Source organism: Salvelinus alpinus, chromosome 18 (assembly GCF_045679555.1).
Source record: "Salvelinus alpinus chromosome 18, SLU_Salpinus.1, whole genome shotgun sequence".
Classification (NCBI taxonomy): Eukaryota; Metazoa; Chordata; class Actinopteri; order Salmoniformes; family Salmonidae; genus Salvelinus; species Salvelinus alpinus.
Window position 1 is genome coordinate 31,629,282 of NC_092103.1, and position 20,364 is coordinate 31,649,645.

General features: G+C 46.2%; 1 protein-coding gene across 1 annotated transcript in view; it reads left to right on the forward strand.

The window, feature by feature from the left end:
• Positions 1-6,044: 6,044 nt before the first annotated feature.
• The window catches only part of LOC139544185 (laminin subunit gamma-3-like), a 245,472-nt gene continuing 231,152 nt past the window's right edge, over positions 6,045-20,364 (forward strand). Inside the window, exons 1-2 of the mRNA XM_071351006.1 lie at positions 6,045-6,594; positions 17,816-18,120. Of these exons, the coding sequence (XP_071207107.1) occupies positions 6,222-6,594; positions 17,816-18,120 (678 nt within the window). The 5' untranslated portion in view covers positions 6,045-6,221. The remainder of the gene's footprint in view (positions 6,595-17,815; positions 18,121-20,364) is intronic.

The window sequence follows — 20,364 nt, forward strand, 5'->3', positions numbered from 1 at the left end:
GATATGGAAGTTTAGGCCTATGTGGTTATTTTACATTTACATTTGAGTCATTTAGCAGATGTTCTTATCCAAAAAGACTTCAAATAAGTGCATTCAAATGATCCACCTGTGTATCTAAAACAACCACATCATGACCACATCATCATTTTTTTATTAACCTTCTTTAATGTGAAGGTGTCCCTATAGTCAGGCATGTCACCTGAGATACAAGTCAGTATTCGACTTCCATCCATGTCTGAGGAAGTCAGGAGATGAAGTGGAAACCGGCCACCAGGGGCAACAGTGAGCACTGTTACCTTTAACTAGGTGTTTTGAACAGGGATGGCGGATGGGCGTAAGCATCTGCCTCTGTTTCAAAAGTTTGCATATCGAATCCAGCGATAGAAAGTTATTTTTGCTATTTTTGCTTTAAGACTATCCCAAACCTTAACCCTTCCCTTAACCATTTGGAGTTAATCCCTGACCTTTAGAATTCAGAGTTAATGCCTAAACTTAACCTTGGAACAACACAGAGAAGTTACCAAACATTTAGAAATTTGATGTTTGGAAGAACATCGAAATGTGATATTTGAGAAACAAGGCTGAACATCTAATTGTGACGTGAGACTGTGAGAGCTTGTTGCCTACAGTATGTGCTGAGAGATGGAGCAGCAGCAGTGATGGATTATGGTTGTGTCCAGCCATGTCTAGTGCATTCACTGTACTGTCTAGAATCTAAAAGGTTTCTTCGGCTGTCCCCATAGGAGAACCCTCTGTAGAACACTTTTTGGTATTAGGTAGAACCCTTTTGGTTCGAGGTAGAACCTTTTTGAGTTCCATGTAAGACCCTTTCCACAGAGGGTTCTACATGCAACCCATAAGGGTTCCACCTGGAACCGAATAGCGTTCTGCAGAGGGTTATCCTATGGGGACAGCCGAAAAAAGCGTTTTGGAACCCTTTTTTATAGGAGTGTATCTCAGGTGTGCTGCTGTGTGTTGTTGTATGGAGTATTTCTTCCCCTGTCATCATGGCCCACTCTCTGGTGTGTGTTGTTGTATGGAGTATTTCTTCCCCTGTCATCATGGCCCACTCTCTGGTGTGTGTTTGTTGTATGGAGTATTTCTTCCCCTGTCATCATGGCCCACTCTCTGGTGTGTGTTTGTTGTATGGAGTATTTCTTCCCCTGTCATCATGGCCCACTCTCTGGTGTGTGTGTGTTGTTGTATGGAGTATTTCTTCTCCTGTCATCACGGCCCACTCTCTGGTGTGTGTTTGTTGTATGGAGTATTTCTTCCCCTGTCATCATGGCCCACTCTCTGGTGTGTGTGTGTTGTTGTATGGAGTATTTCTTCTCCTGTCATCACGGCCCACTCTCTGGTGTGTGTGTGTTGTTGTATGGAGTATTTCTGCCCCTGTCATCACGGCCCACTCTCTGGTGTGTGTTGTTGTATGGAGTATTTCTTCCCCTGTCATCATGGCCCACTCTCTGGTGTGTGTTTGTTGTATGGAGTATTTCTTCCCCTGTCATCATGGCCCACTCTCTGGTGTGTGTTTGTTGTATGGAGTATTTCTTCCCCTGTCATCATGGCCCACTCTCTGGTGTGTGTGTGTTGTTGTATGGAGTATTTCTTCTCCTGTCATCACGGCCCACTCTCTGGTGTGTGTTTGTTGTATGGAGTATTTCTTCCCCTGTCATCATGTTCCACTCTCTGGTGTGTGTGTGTTGTTGTATGGAGTATTTATTCTCCTGTCATCACGGCCCACTCTCTGGTGTGTGTTTGTTGTATGGAGTATTTCTTCTCCTGTCATCATGGCCCACTCTCTGGTGTGTGTTGTTGTATGGAGTATTTCTTCCGCTGTCATCATGGCCCACTCTCTGGTGTGTGTTGTTGTATGGAGTATTTCTTCCCCTGTCATCATGGCCCACTCTCTGGTGTGTGTTGTTGTATGGAGTATTTCTTCCCCTGTCATCACGGCCCACTCTCTGGTGTGTGTTGTTGTATGGAGTATTTCTTCCCCTGTCATCATGGCCCACTCTCTGGTGTGTGTGTTGTTGTATGGAGTATTTCTTCCCCTGTCATCATGGCCCACTCTCTGGTGTGTGTGTTGTTGTATGGAGTATTTCTTCCCCTGTCATCACGGCCCACTCTCTGGTGTGTGTTGTTGTATGGAGTATTTCTTCCAGACCAGCAGGGAGGCCAGCATAACCTCCCCCCCCCCCCCCCAGCAGGCTTCTCAAGTGCTTTCTTTCACCCTCTACTGCATGCTGTGTTCATTTAGCACACGCAGGCACATAAAGGCATGCATGCACATACACAGGCACACACGCAGGCACACACACAGGCACACACGCAGGCACAGACACAGACGTACAGTGAGGGAAAAAAGTATTTGATCCCCTGCTGAATTTGTGCGTTTGCCCACTGACAAATAAATTATCAGTCTATAATTTTAATGGTAGGTTTGTTTGAACAGTGAGAGGCAGAATAACAACAAAAATATCCAGAAAAATGCATGTCAAAAATGTTATAAATTGATTTGCATTTTAATGAGGGAAATAAGTATTTGACCCCTTCTCAATCAAAAAGATTTCTGGCTCCCAGGTGTCTTTCATACAGGTAACGAGCTGAGATTAGGAGCACACTCTTTAAGGGAGTGCTCCTAATCTCAGTTTCTTACCTGTATAAAAGATACCTGTCCACAGAAGCAATCAATCAATCAGATTCCAAACTCTCCACCATGGCCAAGACCAAAGAGCTCTCCAAGGATGTCAGGGACAAGATTGTAGACCTACACAAGGCTGGAATGGGCTACAAGACCATCGCCAAGCAGCTTGGTGAGAAGGTGACAACAGTTTCTGTGATTATTCGCAGATGGAAGAAACACAAAAGAACTGTCAATCTCCCTCAGCCTGGGGCTCCATGCAAGATCTCACCTCGTGGAGTTGCAATGATCATGAGAACGGTGAGGAATCAGCCCAGAACTACACAGGAGGATCTTGTCAATGATCTCAAGGCAGCTGGGACCATAGTCATCAAGAAAACAATTGGTAACACACTATGCCGTGAAGGACTGAAATCCTGCAGCGCCCGCAAGGTCCCCCTGCTCAAGAAAGCACATATACATGCCCGTCTGAAGTTTGCCAATGAACATCTGAATGATTCAGAGGACAACTGGGTGAACGTGTTGTGGTCAGATGAGACCAAAATGGAGTTCTTTGGCATCAACCCAACTTGCCGTGTTTGGAGGAGGAGGAATGCTGCCTATGACCCCAAGAAACCATCCCCACCGTCAAACATGGAGGTGGAAACATTATGCTTTGGGGGTGTTTTTCTGCTAAAGGGACAGGACAACTTCACCGCATCAAAGGGACGATGGACGGGGCCATGTACCGTCAAATCTTGGGTGAAAACCTCCTTCCCTCAGCCAGGGTATTGAAAATGGGTCGTGGATGGGTATTCCAGCATGACAATGACCCAAAACACACGGCCAAGGCAACAAAGGAGTGGCTCAAGAAGAAGCACATTAAGGTCCTGGAGTGGCTTAGCCAGTCTCCAGACCTTAATCCCATAGAAAATCTGTGGAGGGAGCTGAAGGTTCGAGTTGCCAAACGTCAGCCTCGAAACCTTAATGACTTGAAGAAGATCTGCAAAGAGGAGTGGGAAAAAATCCCTCCTGAGATGTGTGCAAACCTGGTGGCCAACTACAAGAAACGTCTGACCTCTGTGATTGCCAACAAGGGTTTTGCCACCAAGTACTAAGTCATGTTTTGCAGAGGGGTCAAATACTTATTTCCCTCATTAAAATGCAAATCAATTCATAACATTTTTGACATGCGTTTTTCTGGATTTTTTTGTTGATATTCTGTCTCTCACTGTTCAAATAAACCTACCATTAAAATGATAGACTTATCATTTCTTTGTCAGTGGGCAAACGTACAAAATCAGCAGGGGATCAAATACTTTTTTCCCTCACTGTAAACACACATATACACACACACACACACACACACCTCCAAATCACCCCTGGCTTTGAAGTTAAAATATTGTGGCTTATTTTGGAGCTATTTCAGTAGCAAATTCGATTTTTCACACCTTACCTTTTCATTGTGTCACAAATTGAGTTAGAAATTTACTCTGGGTTCATTTTCTAGTTTAATTCAATTCAACTGACCTGATCACAACCACTCTCCAGCTCCTGTCCTCAGGAGATTCTGCAGTCCTCTCCAAGACCAATGTATTCACACACACACACACACACACACACACACACACACACACACACACACACACACACACACACACACACACACACACACACACACACACACACACACACACACACACACACACACACACACACACACACACACACACATACAGGACTGATTCATAATGTATGAACAGACAGGTAAGCCCTTTACTTTACTGATCCGCATAATGACATGCACATACAGTAGGCTGAATATATCTGAACACATGATCAACCTGCCAATCAATTCACTTCACTCAATAATCATATACACCCAGCTGTGTACACTTTACTCTAATGCATATGCACATGCATATGCACAAATCCATCTGTAGCCACACACAGCCACACGCTCACACAGGCACCTATGCATGCACACACACCGTGAGTACTTCCTGTAGAACTTAAGCTTGCAGAAGCGTTAGTCCCTTTCATCGTAATGAGAGATACATCGGCAGTCAAGACATTCCCATTCTCTCTCCCTGAACTCCATCTCTCCCTGTCCCTCTCCCTCCCTCTCTCTCACCCTCTCGCTTTCCCTCTCCCTCTCCCTCTCTCATCTCCCTCCCCCTCTCTCCTCTCACTCCCCCTCTCTTGTCTGCCTCTCGCCCGCAGTCAGCAGAGGATTTCATTGCAAATTGATGTGGTTCCCTTTTCAATGTCCCTGGCTGAGTGGTGACAGAGCTGTAATAAATCAGAGCAATCACAAGGAGATATGGGAAAGGAGGAGCAGTAAATCCCCAAGGATCATAAATCTACAACACACTCCTCCTTACGTCCACAACTCCCACCCTGACTCCTTCTTTACCTCTCTACCTCCATTCCTCTCCGTCTTTCTAAATCTCTCTATCGTCCACACACACACACACACACACACACACACACACACACACACACACACACACACACACACACACACACACACACACACACACACACACACACACACACACACACACACACACACACACACACACCACACACACACCACACTCTGAATCAGTCTCGACCTCCCTCCCTTCCTACCTACCTACCTACCTACCTACCTACCTACCTCCCACAGGAGGTTGGTGGCGTCCTTAATTGGGGAGAACAGACTTTTGGTAATGGCTGGACCGGAATTAGTGTAATGGTATCAAATACATCATACACACTCTATCGGAGATACCATAAGCCTCAAGCAACATTCACAGGTTCTCTAGCCATCCCGTCTGTCTCCTATCTTCCCTTCTTGCTGCCAGGTAGATGATAGGTTATGAATCCGTTCAGCACCTGTAGTTATTCTGAAGAGTCTTACTGAAGTCAGTAATCTCCACTGTGATGCTAACCACTAACACAAGTATCACCATAATCATCATATTGCATTTCGTCATACGTGGTAAAGACCCTATGAGCTCATACACTCTCCAGTATAATGCAGATTGTGCAATGGAATGGTTTTAACAGTCTCTGTATTGGCCCCTATATTATTAAAATGGTTCATTTCAATGCTACTAGCATAATGTTCTACCACTTGGGTTGTGTTCAGTAGGGGGAAAACGTTGTGAAATGGAGTGAAACAGGGAGGTTGTGCCTAAATTTGTCCAGCACAGATTTATGTTCTCTTGCCATGGTGCACCCTAATGAACATGACCATGGTTTTACTGTGAATCGGCATCATTGCATTGCACTGGGGACAGTAGTACTTGCTGTGGCCAGCAGGAGGGGGAGTGTACATGCCCCCACTTTCCTCTCTTTCCTACCCCCTCTGTCTGTCCCTCCCTCCCATGTCTCTCTCCTCCTATCCCTGGTGAGAGGGGTTCACCCAGTAACTTCACTTAGTTCACAGAGGGAGAACATGTTGGAGAAGAAAGGGACAAGGAAAGAGAGAGGGACAGAGAGAAAGAGAGGGAAAAAACAGAGGAAAATAGACTTCTCTGAGACATCTGCGGGATTACTCTAATAGTGTGTTTGGGTGTGTGTGTGAGTCTGTATGTGACTTTTCCTGGACATGGATACCCCACTGACCACCCCACTCCTCCTCACCCTCCTCTGCTCCCTCTCTCTCATTCATGGGGCCATGGACTCCTGCTACGATGACAACGAGGGTGTCCCAAGCCGCTGCATGCCCAAGTTTGAGAACGCAGCCTTCAACCGCACGGTCATGGCCTCTAACGTGTGCGGTTCGCCCCCGGAGGACTACTGCATGCAGACGGGCTCGACGCGGTCCTGCCACCACTGTAGATTGTCGGACCCGGGCCTCAGCCACAACGCCAGCCTGCTGACGGACTTCCACACGGATGATGAACCCACCTGGTGGCAGAGCCAGTCCATGTTCTACGGAGTCCAGCACCCTAACTCTGTAAACCTCACCCTGCACCTCAGTAAGACCAACACTCTCTTTATGTCTCTCTCACCCTGCACATCTGTAAAAAGTACAAAATTGTTCACAATTAGTTGAGTTTGATGAATCCTGGTCCAGGTGTAACTATACAAGCTCACCCTGCATGCACCTGGATAAAACCGATGCTTAAGCTCTCTCTCTCATATGCTCTCATAGGCTTCCATAGGCTTCCATTCGTACCCAGAGGTTGTGTTCATAATAAGTTGTGATAGGTGAATCCTCAAGTGGTTAACAATTCACAGATTTGACTATGAGGAGTTCAATGACAGAAAGAGATTTGACTATGAAGTGCCAATCACCCTGAGAAAAAGCATCTAAAGCAGAACACGTCCCTCACAACCTCAACATTCTGGACTCCTCCACTAATGACACACACTAGTATTCCTCCGATAATCACTCAAAGCTTCTCTTCAGAAAACACCATCCTGCCCATCGCCCGTCGCCCGTTGCCCCAGACATGGCTTAGTGTCACATTGTTGGAGTAATTGCAAGCATGTAGCCGTGAGGCTCAGGGTCTGTCTGGAAACCTTTCAAAGTGGTCCGGATGCATCCAGTAGAGTAGATCACATTCAATAGAGCACATCTAACTCATATTTAAGGTGTTGGCCTAAACGGAAGGGAGGACAATAGATAATATATTAGTAGAGACCGTGTACCGTCTTGCCACCAATGCTCCTTATAGGACACATCACTGCACTCTATACTCCTCTGTAAACTGGTCATCTCTGTACACCCGTCGCAAGACCCACTGGTTGATGGTTATTTATAAAACCCTCTTAAGCCTCAGTCCCCCCTATCTGAGATACCTACTGCAGTCCTCATCCTCCACATACAACACCCGTTCTGCCAGTCACATTCTGTTAAAGGTCCCCAAAGCACACACATCCCTAGGTCGCTCGTCTTTTCAGTTCGCTGCAACTAGCGACTGGAACGAGCTGCAGCAAACACTCAAACTGGACAGTTTTATCTCAATCTCTTCATTCAAAGACTCAATCATGGACACTTACTGACAGTTGTGGCTGCTTTGTGTGATGTATTGTTGTCTCTACCTTCTTGCCCTTTGTGCTGTTGTCTGTGCCCAATAATGTTTGTACCATGTTTTGTGCTGCTACCATGTTGTGGTCATGTTGTGTTGCTATCATGTTGTTGTCATGTCGTGTTGCTACCATGCTACCTACCTGTGATGTCATGTGTTGCTGCCTTGCTATGTTGTTGTCTTAGGTCTCTCTTTATGTAGTGTTGTGTTGTCTGACCTGTCGTGATGTGTGTTTTGTCCTATATATATATATATATATATATATATCATTTATTTTTTAAATTCCAGCCCCCGTCCCCGCAGGAGGCCTCTTGCCTTTTGGTAGGCCGTCATTGTAAATAAGAATTTGTTCTTAACTGACTTGCCTAGTTAAATAAAGGTTAAATACATTTTTTTTTAATAAGTATACTACAGTACTACAGTACCTAATCCACTTCCAGGGGGAGCAGAGATGGAGGAAGGAGAAGAAGATAGAAAGATGCCATTTCTACCACTACCACAGTCAGGCTACAGAACAGGCCTTTTAGTACTTATGGTTCAACCATGTGATGGCATAATATCAACTAATACTATCCATTTTTCTTCCGGCGCCGAAAAGAGATGGCCGCCTCGCTTCGCATTCCTTGGAAAATATGCAGTATTTTGTTTTTTCATGTGTTATTTCTTACATCGGTACCCCAGGTAATCTTAGGTTTCATTACATACAGTCGGGAGGAACTACTGAATATACGATTAACGTCAACTCATCATCGTTCCTACCAGGAATATGACTTTCCCGAAACGGATCCAGTGTTTTGCCTTCCACCCAATACAATGGATCTGATCCCAGCCGGCGACCCTGTGCGACGCCGAAAAAGGGGCAAACGAGGCGGTCTCGTGGTCAGGCTTCGGAGACGGGCACATCGCGCTCCACTCCCTAGCATACTACTCGCCAATGTCCAGTCTCTTGACAATAAGGTTGACGAAATCCGAGCACGGGTAGCATTCCAGAGAGACATCAGGGATTGCAACGTGCTCTGCTTCACGGAAACATGGCTAACTCAAGAGACGCTAACGGAGTCGGTGCAGCCAGCTGGTTTCTTCATGCATCGCGCCGACAGAAACAAACATCTTTCCGGTAAGAAGAGGGGCGGGGGGGTATGCCTTATGATTAACGAGACGTGGTGTGATCATCATAACAACACACAGGAACTCAAGTCATTCTGTTCACCTGATCTAGAACTCCTCACAATCAAATGTCGACCGCATTATCTACCAAGGGAATTCTCTTCAATCATAATCACAGCCGTATATATTCCCCCCCAAGCAGACACATCGATGGCCCTGAACGAACTTTATCTGACTCTTTGTAAACTGGAAACCACACACCCTGAGGCTGCATTCATCGTAGCTGGGGATTTTAACAAGGCTAATCTAAAAACAAAACTCCCTAAATTCTATCAGCATATCGATTGTGCTACCAGGGCTGGAAAAACCCTAGATCATTGTTATACTAATTTCCGCGACGCATATAAGGCCCTCCCCCGCCCCCCTTTCGGAAAAGCTGACCACGACTCCATTTTGTTGATTCCAGCCTACAAACAGAAACTCAAACAACAAGCTCCCGCGCTCAGGTCTGTTCAACGCTGGTCCGACCAATCTGAATCCACGCTTCAAGACTGCTTCGATCACGCGGATTGGAATATGTTCCGCATTGCGTCCAACAACAATATTGACGAATATGCTGATTCGGTGAGCGAGTTCATTAGGAAGTGCATTGACGATGTCGTACCCACAGCAACGATTAAAACATTCCCAAACCAGAAACCGTGGATTGACGGCAGCATTCGCGTGAAACTGAAAGCGCGAACCACTGCTTTTAACCAGGGCAAGGTGACCGGAAGCATGACCGAATACAAACAGTGTAGCTATTCTCTCCGCAAGGCAATCAAACAGGCTAAGTCCCAGTACAGAGACAAAATCGAGTCGCAATTCAACAGCTCAGACACAAGAGGTATGTGGCAGGGTCTACAGTCAATCACGGATTACAAAAAGAAAACCAGCCCCGTCGCGGACCAGGATGTCTTGCTCCCAGACAGGCTAAACAACTTTTTTGCCCGCTTTGAGGACAATACAGTGCCACTGACACGGCCCCCTACCAAAACCTGCGGGCTCTCCTTCACTGCAGCCGAGGTGAGTAAAACATTTAAACGTGTTAACCCTCGCAAGGCTGCAGGCCCAGACGGCATTCCCAGCCGCGTCCTCAGAGCATGCGCAGACCAGCTGGCTGGTGTGTTTACGGACATATTCAATCAATCCTTATCCCAGTCTGCTGTTCCCACATGCTTCAAGAGGGCCACCATTGTTCCTGTTCCCAAGAAAGCTAAGGTAACTGAGCTAAACGACTACCGCCCCGTAGCACTCACTTCCGTCATCATGAAGTGCTTTGAGAGACTAGTCAAGGACCATATCACCTCCACCCTACCGGACACCCTAGACCCACTCCAATTTGCTTACCGACCCAATAGGTCCACAGACGACGCAATCGCAACCACACTGCACACTGCCCTAACCCATCTGGACAAGAGGAATACCCATGTGAGAATGCTGTTCATCGATTACAGCTCAGCATTTAACACCATAGTACCCTCCAAACTCGTCATCAAGCTCGAGACCCTGGGTCTCGACCCCGCCCTGTGCAACTGGGTCCTGGACTTCCTGACGGGCCGCCCCCAGGTGGTGAGGGTAGGTAACAACATCTCCACCCCGCTGATCCTCAACACTGGGGCCCCACAAGGGTGCGTTCTGAGCCCTCTCCTGTACTCCCTGTTCACCCACGACTGCGTGGCCATGCACGCCTCCAACTCAATCATCAAGTTTGCGGATGACACTACAGTGGTAGGCTTGATTACCAACAACGACGAGACGGCCTACAGGGAGGAGGTGAGGGCCCTCGGAGTGTGGTGTCAGGAAAATAACCTCACACTCAACGTCAACAAAACAAAGGAGATGATTGTGGACTTCAGGAAACAGCAGAGGGAGCACCCCCCTATCCACATCGACGGGTCAGTAGTGGAGAAGGTGGAAAGTTTTAAGTTCCTCGGTGTACACATCACGGACAAACTGAATTGGTCCACCCACACAGACAGCGTTGTGAAGAAGGCGCAGCAGCGCCTCTTCAACCTCAGGAGGCTGAAGAAATTCGGCTTGTCACCAAAAGCACTCACAAACTTCTACAGATGCACAATCGAGAGCATCCTGTCGGGCTGTATCACCGCCTGGTACGGCAATTGCTCCGCCCACAACCGTAAGGCTCTCCAGAGGGTAGTGAGGTCTGCAGAACGCATCACCGGGGGCAAACTACCTGCCCTCCAGGACACCTACACCACCCGATGTCACAGGAAGGCCATAAAGATCATCAAGGACAACAACCACCCAAGCCACTGCCTGTTCACCCCGCTATCATCCAGAAGGCGAGGTCAGTACAGGTGCATCAAAGCAGGGACCGAGAGACTGAAAAACAGCTTCTATCTCAAGGCCATCAGACTGTTAAACAGCCACCACTAACATTTAGCGGCCGCTGCCAACATACTGACTCAACTCCAGCCACTTTAAAAATGGGAATTGATGGAAATTATGTAAAAATGTACCACTAGCCACTTTAAACAATGCCACTTAATATAATGTTTACATACCCTACATTACCCATCTCATATGTATATACTGTACTCTATATCATCTACTGCATCTTGCCATCTTTATGTAATACATGTACCACTAGCCACTTTAAACTATGCCACTTTATGTTTACATACCCTACAGTACTCATCTCATATGTATATACCGTACTCTATACCATCTACTGCATCTTGCCATGCCGTTCTGTACCACCACTCATTCATATATCTTTATGTACATATTCTTTATCCCTTTACACTTGTGTGTGTGTATAAGGTAGTAGTTGTGGAATTGTTAGGTTAGATTACTTGTTGGTTATTACTGCATTGTCGGAACTAGAAGCACAAGCATTTCGCTACACTCGCATTAACATCTGCTAACCATGTGTATGTGACTAATAAAATTTGATTTGATTTGATTTGATTTGACATACAGTACATGACAACCACTGTGGCCACATAACCTTAGAATTGTTATGATTTCTCAAAGTGACTTAAAGCTGAGATCATCGCTAGGCGAAACAGCGCCACTGGCTACCGCAGACGCATTTCTTATTTGTTTTAAGGAAATCAGCATCCAGGATTGTGGTAAAGATAATACAGTCATAGTACATACTCTGCATGGTGTGCAATGATGTCAGAAGGAAGAAAAAACTGTTGGTTGTTTGCAAACGGATGTGACAGTTTCACCACTGTGGAGTCCAGCTCTAAGTCCTGCTAAATAAGTGGGAGTAGGATTTCAAGTAGGATGCCATTAGCACATTATCAATGATGTTGTTAAATATTAATGGGGACAGAGATTATACATCAATCAATCATGTCTGAGTCCATTGTGACTGTAATGGAAGCAAATTACTTTATGACCCTTACCTTTCTCCCTCAAGATCTCTAAGGATACCTCCCAAATGACACCCTATGCCCTTCATAGTGCACTACTTTTAACCAGACCCATAGGTCTCCCGTCAGAAGAAGTGCACCATACAGGGAATAGGGTGCCGTTTGGGATGTAGCCCTTCAGTACACCCACTTTATAAAGACTAGCTTTTCCTCCTATTCATCTTGTGTGTGTGACATGTGTGTGCAGAGTGAGCTCACATACATCAGTCAAACAGGATGGACCCAGCAGAGAGCCCAGTCAGGGAATTCTTTCTTCTGACAACTCTGACTATAACCTACTTCCTCTCTATTGTAGGTGTAACAAAAATTCCAACCTGAGAAAAAAAAAGATTTTGCTTCAAAAGAGAGAGAAAACGATGACAGGTCTTTGAAATGTCATAGTGTATGACTGACTGTCTGTGGAATAGAGAAGTGTTTAAATCATAAGGTCTTGGAGCAGGAAACTCGTCTGTCTGTCTGCAGATATTGATTTTTACTAGGAGGAAGGAGGAGAGCAGTGCTCTATGGCTTTGTTGGTCATAATCTCTGGTTACTTCTCTCAGACAGAGAGAGAGAGGCTGGGGAATGTCTGGTAATGTGTTATTCTAACACACCAGTCCTTGGTCTAGTAGACCTTAGTCCAGGAAGACCATACTACATTACACTGTATGGTCACATTGTTCAGTCTTTAGCCTCTGGGTACTATGTCTCTTTCTCTTCAGAGTTATTCTGAGAGTAGCCTCCGCCTGGACTGGAGAGAGGTTACTCTTGTTTTTGTAACAACTGAAAGACGTTTTATTCAAGTCAACATCCCCCATCCTGTGTCTCTCACAGAACCAGGGTCTTCTTCCTCCATATTGAATACAACCTGACCGTGTCCCATCTGTGTTCCACTAGGGGGGCCTGCCTGGGCTGCCCTTCTGTCTGTTTTCCTTTGGCTCTCCAAACAAAACAAGACCCCCCCCCAGTCTTCGAGGGGGTCGCCGGGACGATAAACACAGAGAAACACACCAGCGGGACACAAAGACACAGTTCAGCCAGGTCCGAAATGTGTCTGTGCAGAGGTAGGGGGGAGATGAAGGAGGAGGAGGAGGAGGAGGGGGAGTAAACAAAACATGATGAGGAAGAAGAAAAAAAGACGAGCGCTGGGAGGTCTGGTGGTATGTAATTGGGGTCAGTTTGTTCCCAAGACACACACACACACACACACAGCTTTTTGTCTGCAGCTGGTTTCCATTGATTGATGCTAAAAGAAAAACATTTCCTGTCTCAGATGTAAGAGAAGGATAAAGAGCCTCCCATAGTTGGCACAGTAACACACTCACAGACTGACTCGACACACTCACAGACTGATTCAACACACTCCCAGACTAGCTCAACACACTCACAGACTGACTCGACACACTCAACACACTCACAGACTGACAAAACACACTCACAGACTGATTCAACACACTCACAGACTGACTCAGCACACTGACAGACTGACTCAGCACACTCACAGACTGATTCAACACACTCACAGACTGACTCAGCACACTCACAGACTGACTCAGCACACTCACAGACTGACTCAGCACACTGACAGACTGACTCAGCACACTCACAGACTGACTCAGCACACTCACAGACTGGCTCAACACACTCACAGACTGACTCAACACACTCACAGACTGATGCAACACGCTCACAGACTGATGCAACACGCTCACAGACTGACTCAACACACTCACCACACGCACAGACTGATTCAACACACTCAACACACTCACAAATTGAATCAACACACTCACAGACTGATTCAACACACTCAACACACTCACAGACTGAATCAACACACTCACAGACTGACGCAACACACTCACAGACTGACGCAACACGCTCACAGACTGACTCAACACACTCACCACACGCACAGACTGATTCAACACACTCAACACACTCACAAATTGAATCAACACACTCACAGACTGATTCAACACACTCAACACACTCACAGACTGAATCAACACACTCACAGACTGACGCAACACACTCACAGACTGACGCAACACACTCACAGACTGATTCAACACACTCAATACACTCACAGACTGAATCAACACACTCAGAGACTGAATCAACACACTCACAGACTGGCTCAACACACTCACAGACTGGCTCTAATGACCTTTGCTGAAGGAACAATGCAGTGCAGAGGGAAAACTACTGAACATACACAACAGTCTACATACACAACTGTCTACATACACAACAGTCTACATACACAAAAGTCTATATACACAACAGTCTACATACACAACAGTCTACATACACAACAGTCTACACACACATCAGTCTACATACACAACAGTCTACATACACAACTGTCTACATACACAACAGTCTACTTACACAACAGTCTACTTACACAACAGTCTACATACACAACAGTCTACTTACACAACAGTCTACTTACACAACAGTCTACATACACAACAGTCTACATACACAACAGTACATAGACAGCAGTCTACATACACAACTGTCTACATACACAATTGTCTACATACACAACAGTGAACACACGCTTACTACTGTTTACGGATACTGTACCTGGTTACAAGAGACTTTCAATGCTAATAGATAAAGCTAAAATGTTTCTGGGGCAGAATCACACATTGGCCATATACTATACTGTCTGATCATCCGTGATCAAGACCTTACACTTTCTTTTTCAGGCACAGACAGTTCAGCGACGTCATTCCTTTACAGGTAAAGATAATCTACAAAAAGAGAAAACTCTCCCCAAACTCTCGAACCGAATAGAGAAAATGAGCATCCTGTAAACATCCAGTGTAGTGTAGTAAATATTGAGTCTAGTGTGGTGATGTTGAGTTTAGTCTAGGTCTGGGCCAATCAGGACAGGTCAGAGCCCAGTCAGGGTGGGACACACAGCTGTGTTATGAACACGTGGCTTGACTGGAAAGGGGTCAAAGGTCATTCCTACTCAACACAGTCATTATGATTCAGCTCCTCAGCTAAACTGCTTCACTTCTGCTCAGTTTGGAGAGTGAACACAGATTGAACATTGAACACAGAATAATTGTTCTATCATTTGATATTCCATGTTAAACTCTATTGGGATCCATAGGTAAATGGATCTGTAGGTAAACGGATCCATAGGTAAACGGATCCATAGCTAAATGGATCCGTAGGTAAATGGGTCAACTAGAGATACTGATAGAATTACTTGAGGAAAACACACACATACTGCATGCACAACATACAGGCCCTTCTACTGACGGATGGACTAAGCGGACTCATCAGAGAAAAACACACCTCTCAATTAGACTGAACATCATCACAGGGGACACAAACACTCCTTTTCTCTTTTGTATCCGTTCCAGCTGGACTAAACTCACCTCATGCGGAGAGTAAATGAAACTTAAATGATTTGAGTGCTGTGGGAGAGATAATGTTGCTGAGTTGGAAAAACAAGAGAGGATGTCTGGAAAGACAAGAGAGGGTGTCTCGAAACAAAAAAATAGGATGTCTGGAACGATGAGATAATGTGAAGATGTCTGATACCTTGGCAGACAGGAGTAGACAGATGTCATTAGGCTTCATATCAGGGTTGGGGGTATTCTACTTAAAGGGATCAACTAAGGCCTAAGGGACAAGAGTCCTATATGTAGGGCCCTCTAGATAGTGTAGGGTCTAGGGTCTTGTTGTTGCCTACTATGTCAACCAAGAGGAAATAAGATTGGCATAATGTTCAGTGGTATAGAAAATGGCTGAACTACACCAAGTCAAGAGGAAGCTAGTGTTCCTAACCAGTGTTGTGGATGCTCTGCTCTGTTTGGATGAGGGTGGTTGATGCTCAACATTAAATCAACTCCAATTCACACACATCCAACATCCAGGTCAATAATCATACACCTTTACAGTTTACTTATCAAGAAAAATGTGGGATGGAAACACGCACTAATTCTCAGCATCTTCTCAGGCTGGAGAGCCCATCAAGCAGCAGAGCAGCCACAAGTGGCCATGCAAGCATGAAGATTGTGCAATATGCAGAAATATAGTGCCTTCATGGTTTAATTGAACCCGGCTTGTGAGACTCCTTTCTCCACTTAGTATGCAGCTCAAACAAAATGACAAAAAATGGCTGCTCACCCCCAGTGACTCAATTAGACTACAACACCAATTACTGCTAGAAGTTTCCAGAGCCTGCCAAATCCCCCTCAGACACCCCCACGAAGGAAATTCAGAGGAAATCTCGTCTTTGCCGGGGATCCACCAGACAGGGGTTGAATTTAGCTTTTCTCAGCTTTGGCTTTTTCCTTTTATAAGGAGTGTTTTAATGAAATAATGAAATAATTTAGTTGAGTTGAGAATCATACAAAATCCCTGAGATAAAAGTGTGAGTCTTCATCCCCCCCTAAATCTCTCTCTCTCTCTCTCTCTCTCTCTCTCTCTCTCTCTCTCTCTCTCTCTCTCTCTCTCTCTCTCTCTCTCTCTCTCTCTCTCTCTCTCTCTCTCTCTCTCTCTCTCTCTCTCTCTCTCTCTCTCTCTCTCTCTCTCTCTCTCTCTCTCTCTCTCTCTCTATATATATATATATGTCTCTATCTGTCTCTCTCTCTCTCTCGCTATCTCTCTCATACACAAACGCACACTCTCTCTCTCCCTCTCTCTCTATCCTTCCTTCTCTCCATCTGTTTATCTCTTTATCCCTTTATCTCCTCCTCTCCAGCCTGATAGATGTTTAATAAGGCACTAGAGGTACATCAACAAATCAATGACATCTTTAATTCCGTGGCATGCACAGTCCCCACTTGAAGGCGTCGGATGTTATGATTGTTTGTTTGTTTATTGGTTGGTTGGTTTACCTTTGAGGCCCACTGTGGTGTGCTCAGCATACCCACTAATCAGGGCCCTCGCTGAGGTGTGTGCCTTCTTGCCTGTCTGGAAACCATGCCGCCGTTCAGATGTGAGGTTTTGCTAAATCAGTCCCACAGGAAGCCCATGAATGCTCTGCGATGCTGTCTGGCTGTCTGCTTTCCAAAGGCTTAAGTTGCTTAATGTTATTAGTGTAGCTATCAAAACCGACATGTATGTTTGGCTGACCCATGGTTCATGTCTGGTCTCATACCAGTGCATGTAATGAGAGATTAGAGGAGATTTGTATATTTCTGGGAAAGTAAGCTGATCCCCCATTGTTGTTGTTCATCTCACCAACTGATGAGATGATTCATGTTGTATAGGTTACCCCCTTCGTTCCAACCCTTCTCTCCCATTGTAGCAGTAGACTACTAGGTTACTAGACCACCAGGCCACCAGGCTACCAGGCTACTAGACCACCAGACCAACAGGCTACTAGGCTACTAATACAGTTTTTTTATACAGTTGCACCTTTAATTTTGTCCCTAGTTTAGAGATATACATATATTTATTGTTTTCATCTGAAGGGCGTCACATAGACCTACACAAATTAGTGGTGTCCGACAGAACCCCTTTTTTGAGAATTGGTGTGCAATGCCCAATGTCACGTGAGGATAGCTCACAGGCACATCCCCCCTACATAACGTTACTGTAGACCAATTCCTGCATCCCCTCCACACTGTAGTAGACTGAGTCCTGTATCTCCACAGGTAAAGCCTTTGAGATCACCTACGTGCGCCTCAAGTTCTACACCAGTCGACCGGAGAGCTTTGCCATCTACAAGCGAACAAGTGAGGATGGACCATGGATGCCCTACCAGTACTACAGCGCCTCCTGTACCAAGACCTATGGGAAGAACGCCAAGGGATACATTCGCCCGGGGGACGATGAGAGGATGGCAGTCTGCACCGACGAGTTCAGTGACATCTCCCCTCTAACCGGGGGCAATGTGGCCTTCTCTACCCTGGAGGGGCGACCCAGCGCATACAACTTTGACCAGAGCGCCGTGCTACAGGTGAGAGAGGGAGGGGGGGAGGGTGGGGTGAGGGTGTGTGCGTGTGTGGATTAGTGAAAATCTACTTCGACTGAGGATGACAGAAATTAGTGTAGGAGGAATATGACCATAATATAGTATTCAATCTGACTCCATAATTTTTGAATGCTATAAGGCCATAAATGAATCCGTTGGCTCTAACCACTCGGAATACTAAAAGTTACATGTTCTCAAGATAAGTGTAATGCAGCTATTAAGAAGCGAAGAGACAATGAAACAATGAGTCCCAGAAATAAATTATTGAGTTAATTTTAGCTCAGAGATGCACATTTAGAGGCCAGGTATATACAGTACGCCATGTGTAGTGTGAACATTTACCATTAGACCTTACATCAAAGAATAATTCAAGAAATATTACTCAGAAATATGAGGACTTCAGTACGTATCCAATTAAAAGTTATCAGATGTATTACAGTTATGCAATAAGTGTCAAAGGGAACGGAACAGGTGAACCCAAGAGCAGACTCAAGCGAGGAGACTGGGATGAGGTAACCAAGGTATTTATAGAAAAACGGGGGGAAGATTGAGTGCAAGCCAGGGGAAGCTCGGGCGGGTTGCCGGAAACCAGGTACGGAGGCTGAGGCTGGAGCGAGAGGTATTGGGACAGGGTGAGCAGGTCCGGAGGGTATTCCAAGGGAGCTTAGAGTGGGGAATCCAGGATAGAGTAGCAGTACTTACGAGAAGTCGTACTGGAGACAGGGACCAGAGTCAGAGAGGGCAGAATGAGCAGAGATTACGATCTGGCAGTGTGGAAGTGGCAGGACTGAGTATTTGTAGAGGTCTTGATTATGGAACAGGTTGCAGCTGGTGGGGATCTGCTCTGACTCCAGCACACCTGGCTCCGCTCACACAATCACACACAGAGAGAGAGAGAGGGAGAGGGAGAGGGAGAGAGCACTGGGGGAGTGGCAGCAGGTCAAGGAGACACAGGATGAGCACAAGAGGGCGTGGCAGGAGCAGATGTGACAGTACCTCCCTCCTCCAAGGGTGCCGCTCCTCAGGCCCGTATCCCTCCCAGCCGCGACCCCGACGGTGCACATCCAAAAGCCGCCGGACGGTATAGGCAGGATGGTCCTCGATGGAGGAGCTGCTGCAGGGGGGACAGGGGACTGGAGCAGACAGAGAGTCTGGAGTTTTAAGAGAGTCTGGGAGTTTCAGGTGCAAAGCAGAGGGGTTAATGACACGATCAATCAGGGGGCAAATTTCCTGGAAGCCACTTTCAAAGACAAGTCCTTCGACGAGAGCCATACCCTTTGGCCTGGAGTGTAGACTGGAGCTGAGGTATGGCGACAGGTAGCTTGTAATTGGGTCCTGGCGGAGGCACAGTGAGGGGCAGCCCAGGCCCTCCTCCAGGTGCGATGACAACGGCGCATGTGGTCATGGACTGAGGGCACCGCTACCTCAACCTCTTGGGCAGGGAACAAGGGGGTTGATAGCCCAGAGCACACCTGGCCTGGCGTTGATGAGGGTGTTGTGGGCATATTTAACCCAGAGTAGCTGAGCACTCCAGGAGGAAGGGTTAGCTAATGTCAAACAGCGTAGGGCAGTCTCCATCTCCTGGTTGGCCCGTTCAGTCTTGCCGTTGGTCTGGGGGTGATATCCAGATGAAAGACTAACATTCATACCAAGTGCTGAACAGAAGGATCTCCATACCTGGGATGTAAACTGGGGACCCCTGTCGGAAACCATGTCCGTGGGAATGCCATGCAGCCGAAACACATGGGGTACCAGCAGGTCCACAGTCTCTCTGGAGGATGGAAGCTCGGAGAGGGGAATGAAGTGAGCCGCTTTGGAAAATCTGTTGATAATGGTGAGGATGACTGAGCTACCGTTAGATGGGGGGAGGCCAGTGACGAAGTCCAGAGCTACAGTTGAAGTCTGAAGTTTACATACACTTAGGTTGGAGTCATTAAAACTCGTTTTTCAACCACTCCACACATTTCTTGTTAACAAACTATAGTTTAGGCAAGTCGGTTAGGACATCTACTTTGTGCATGACAAGTCGTTTTTCCAACAATTGTTTACAGACAGATTATTTCACTTATAATTCACTGTATCACAATTCCAGTGGGTCAGAAGTTTGCACACACTAAGTTGACTGTGCCTTTAAACAGCTTGGGAAAATCTAGAAAAGGATGTCATGGCTTTAGAAGCTTCTGATAGGCTATTTGAAATAATTTGAGTCAATTGGAGGTTTACCTGTGG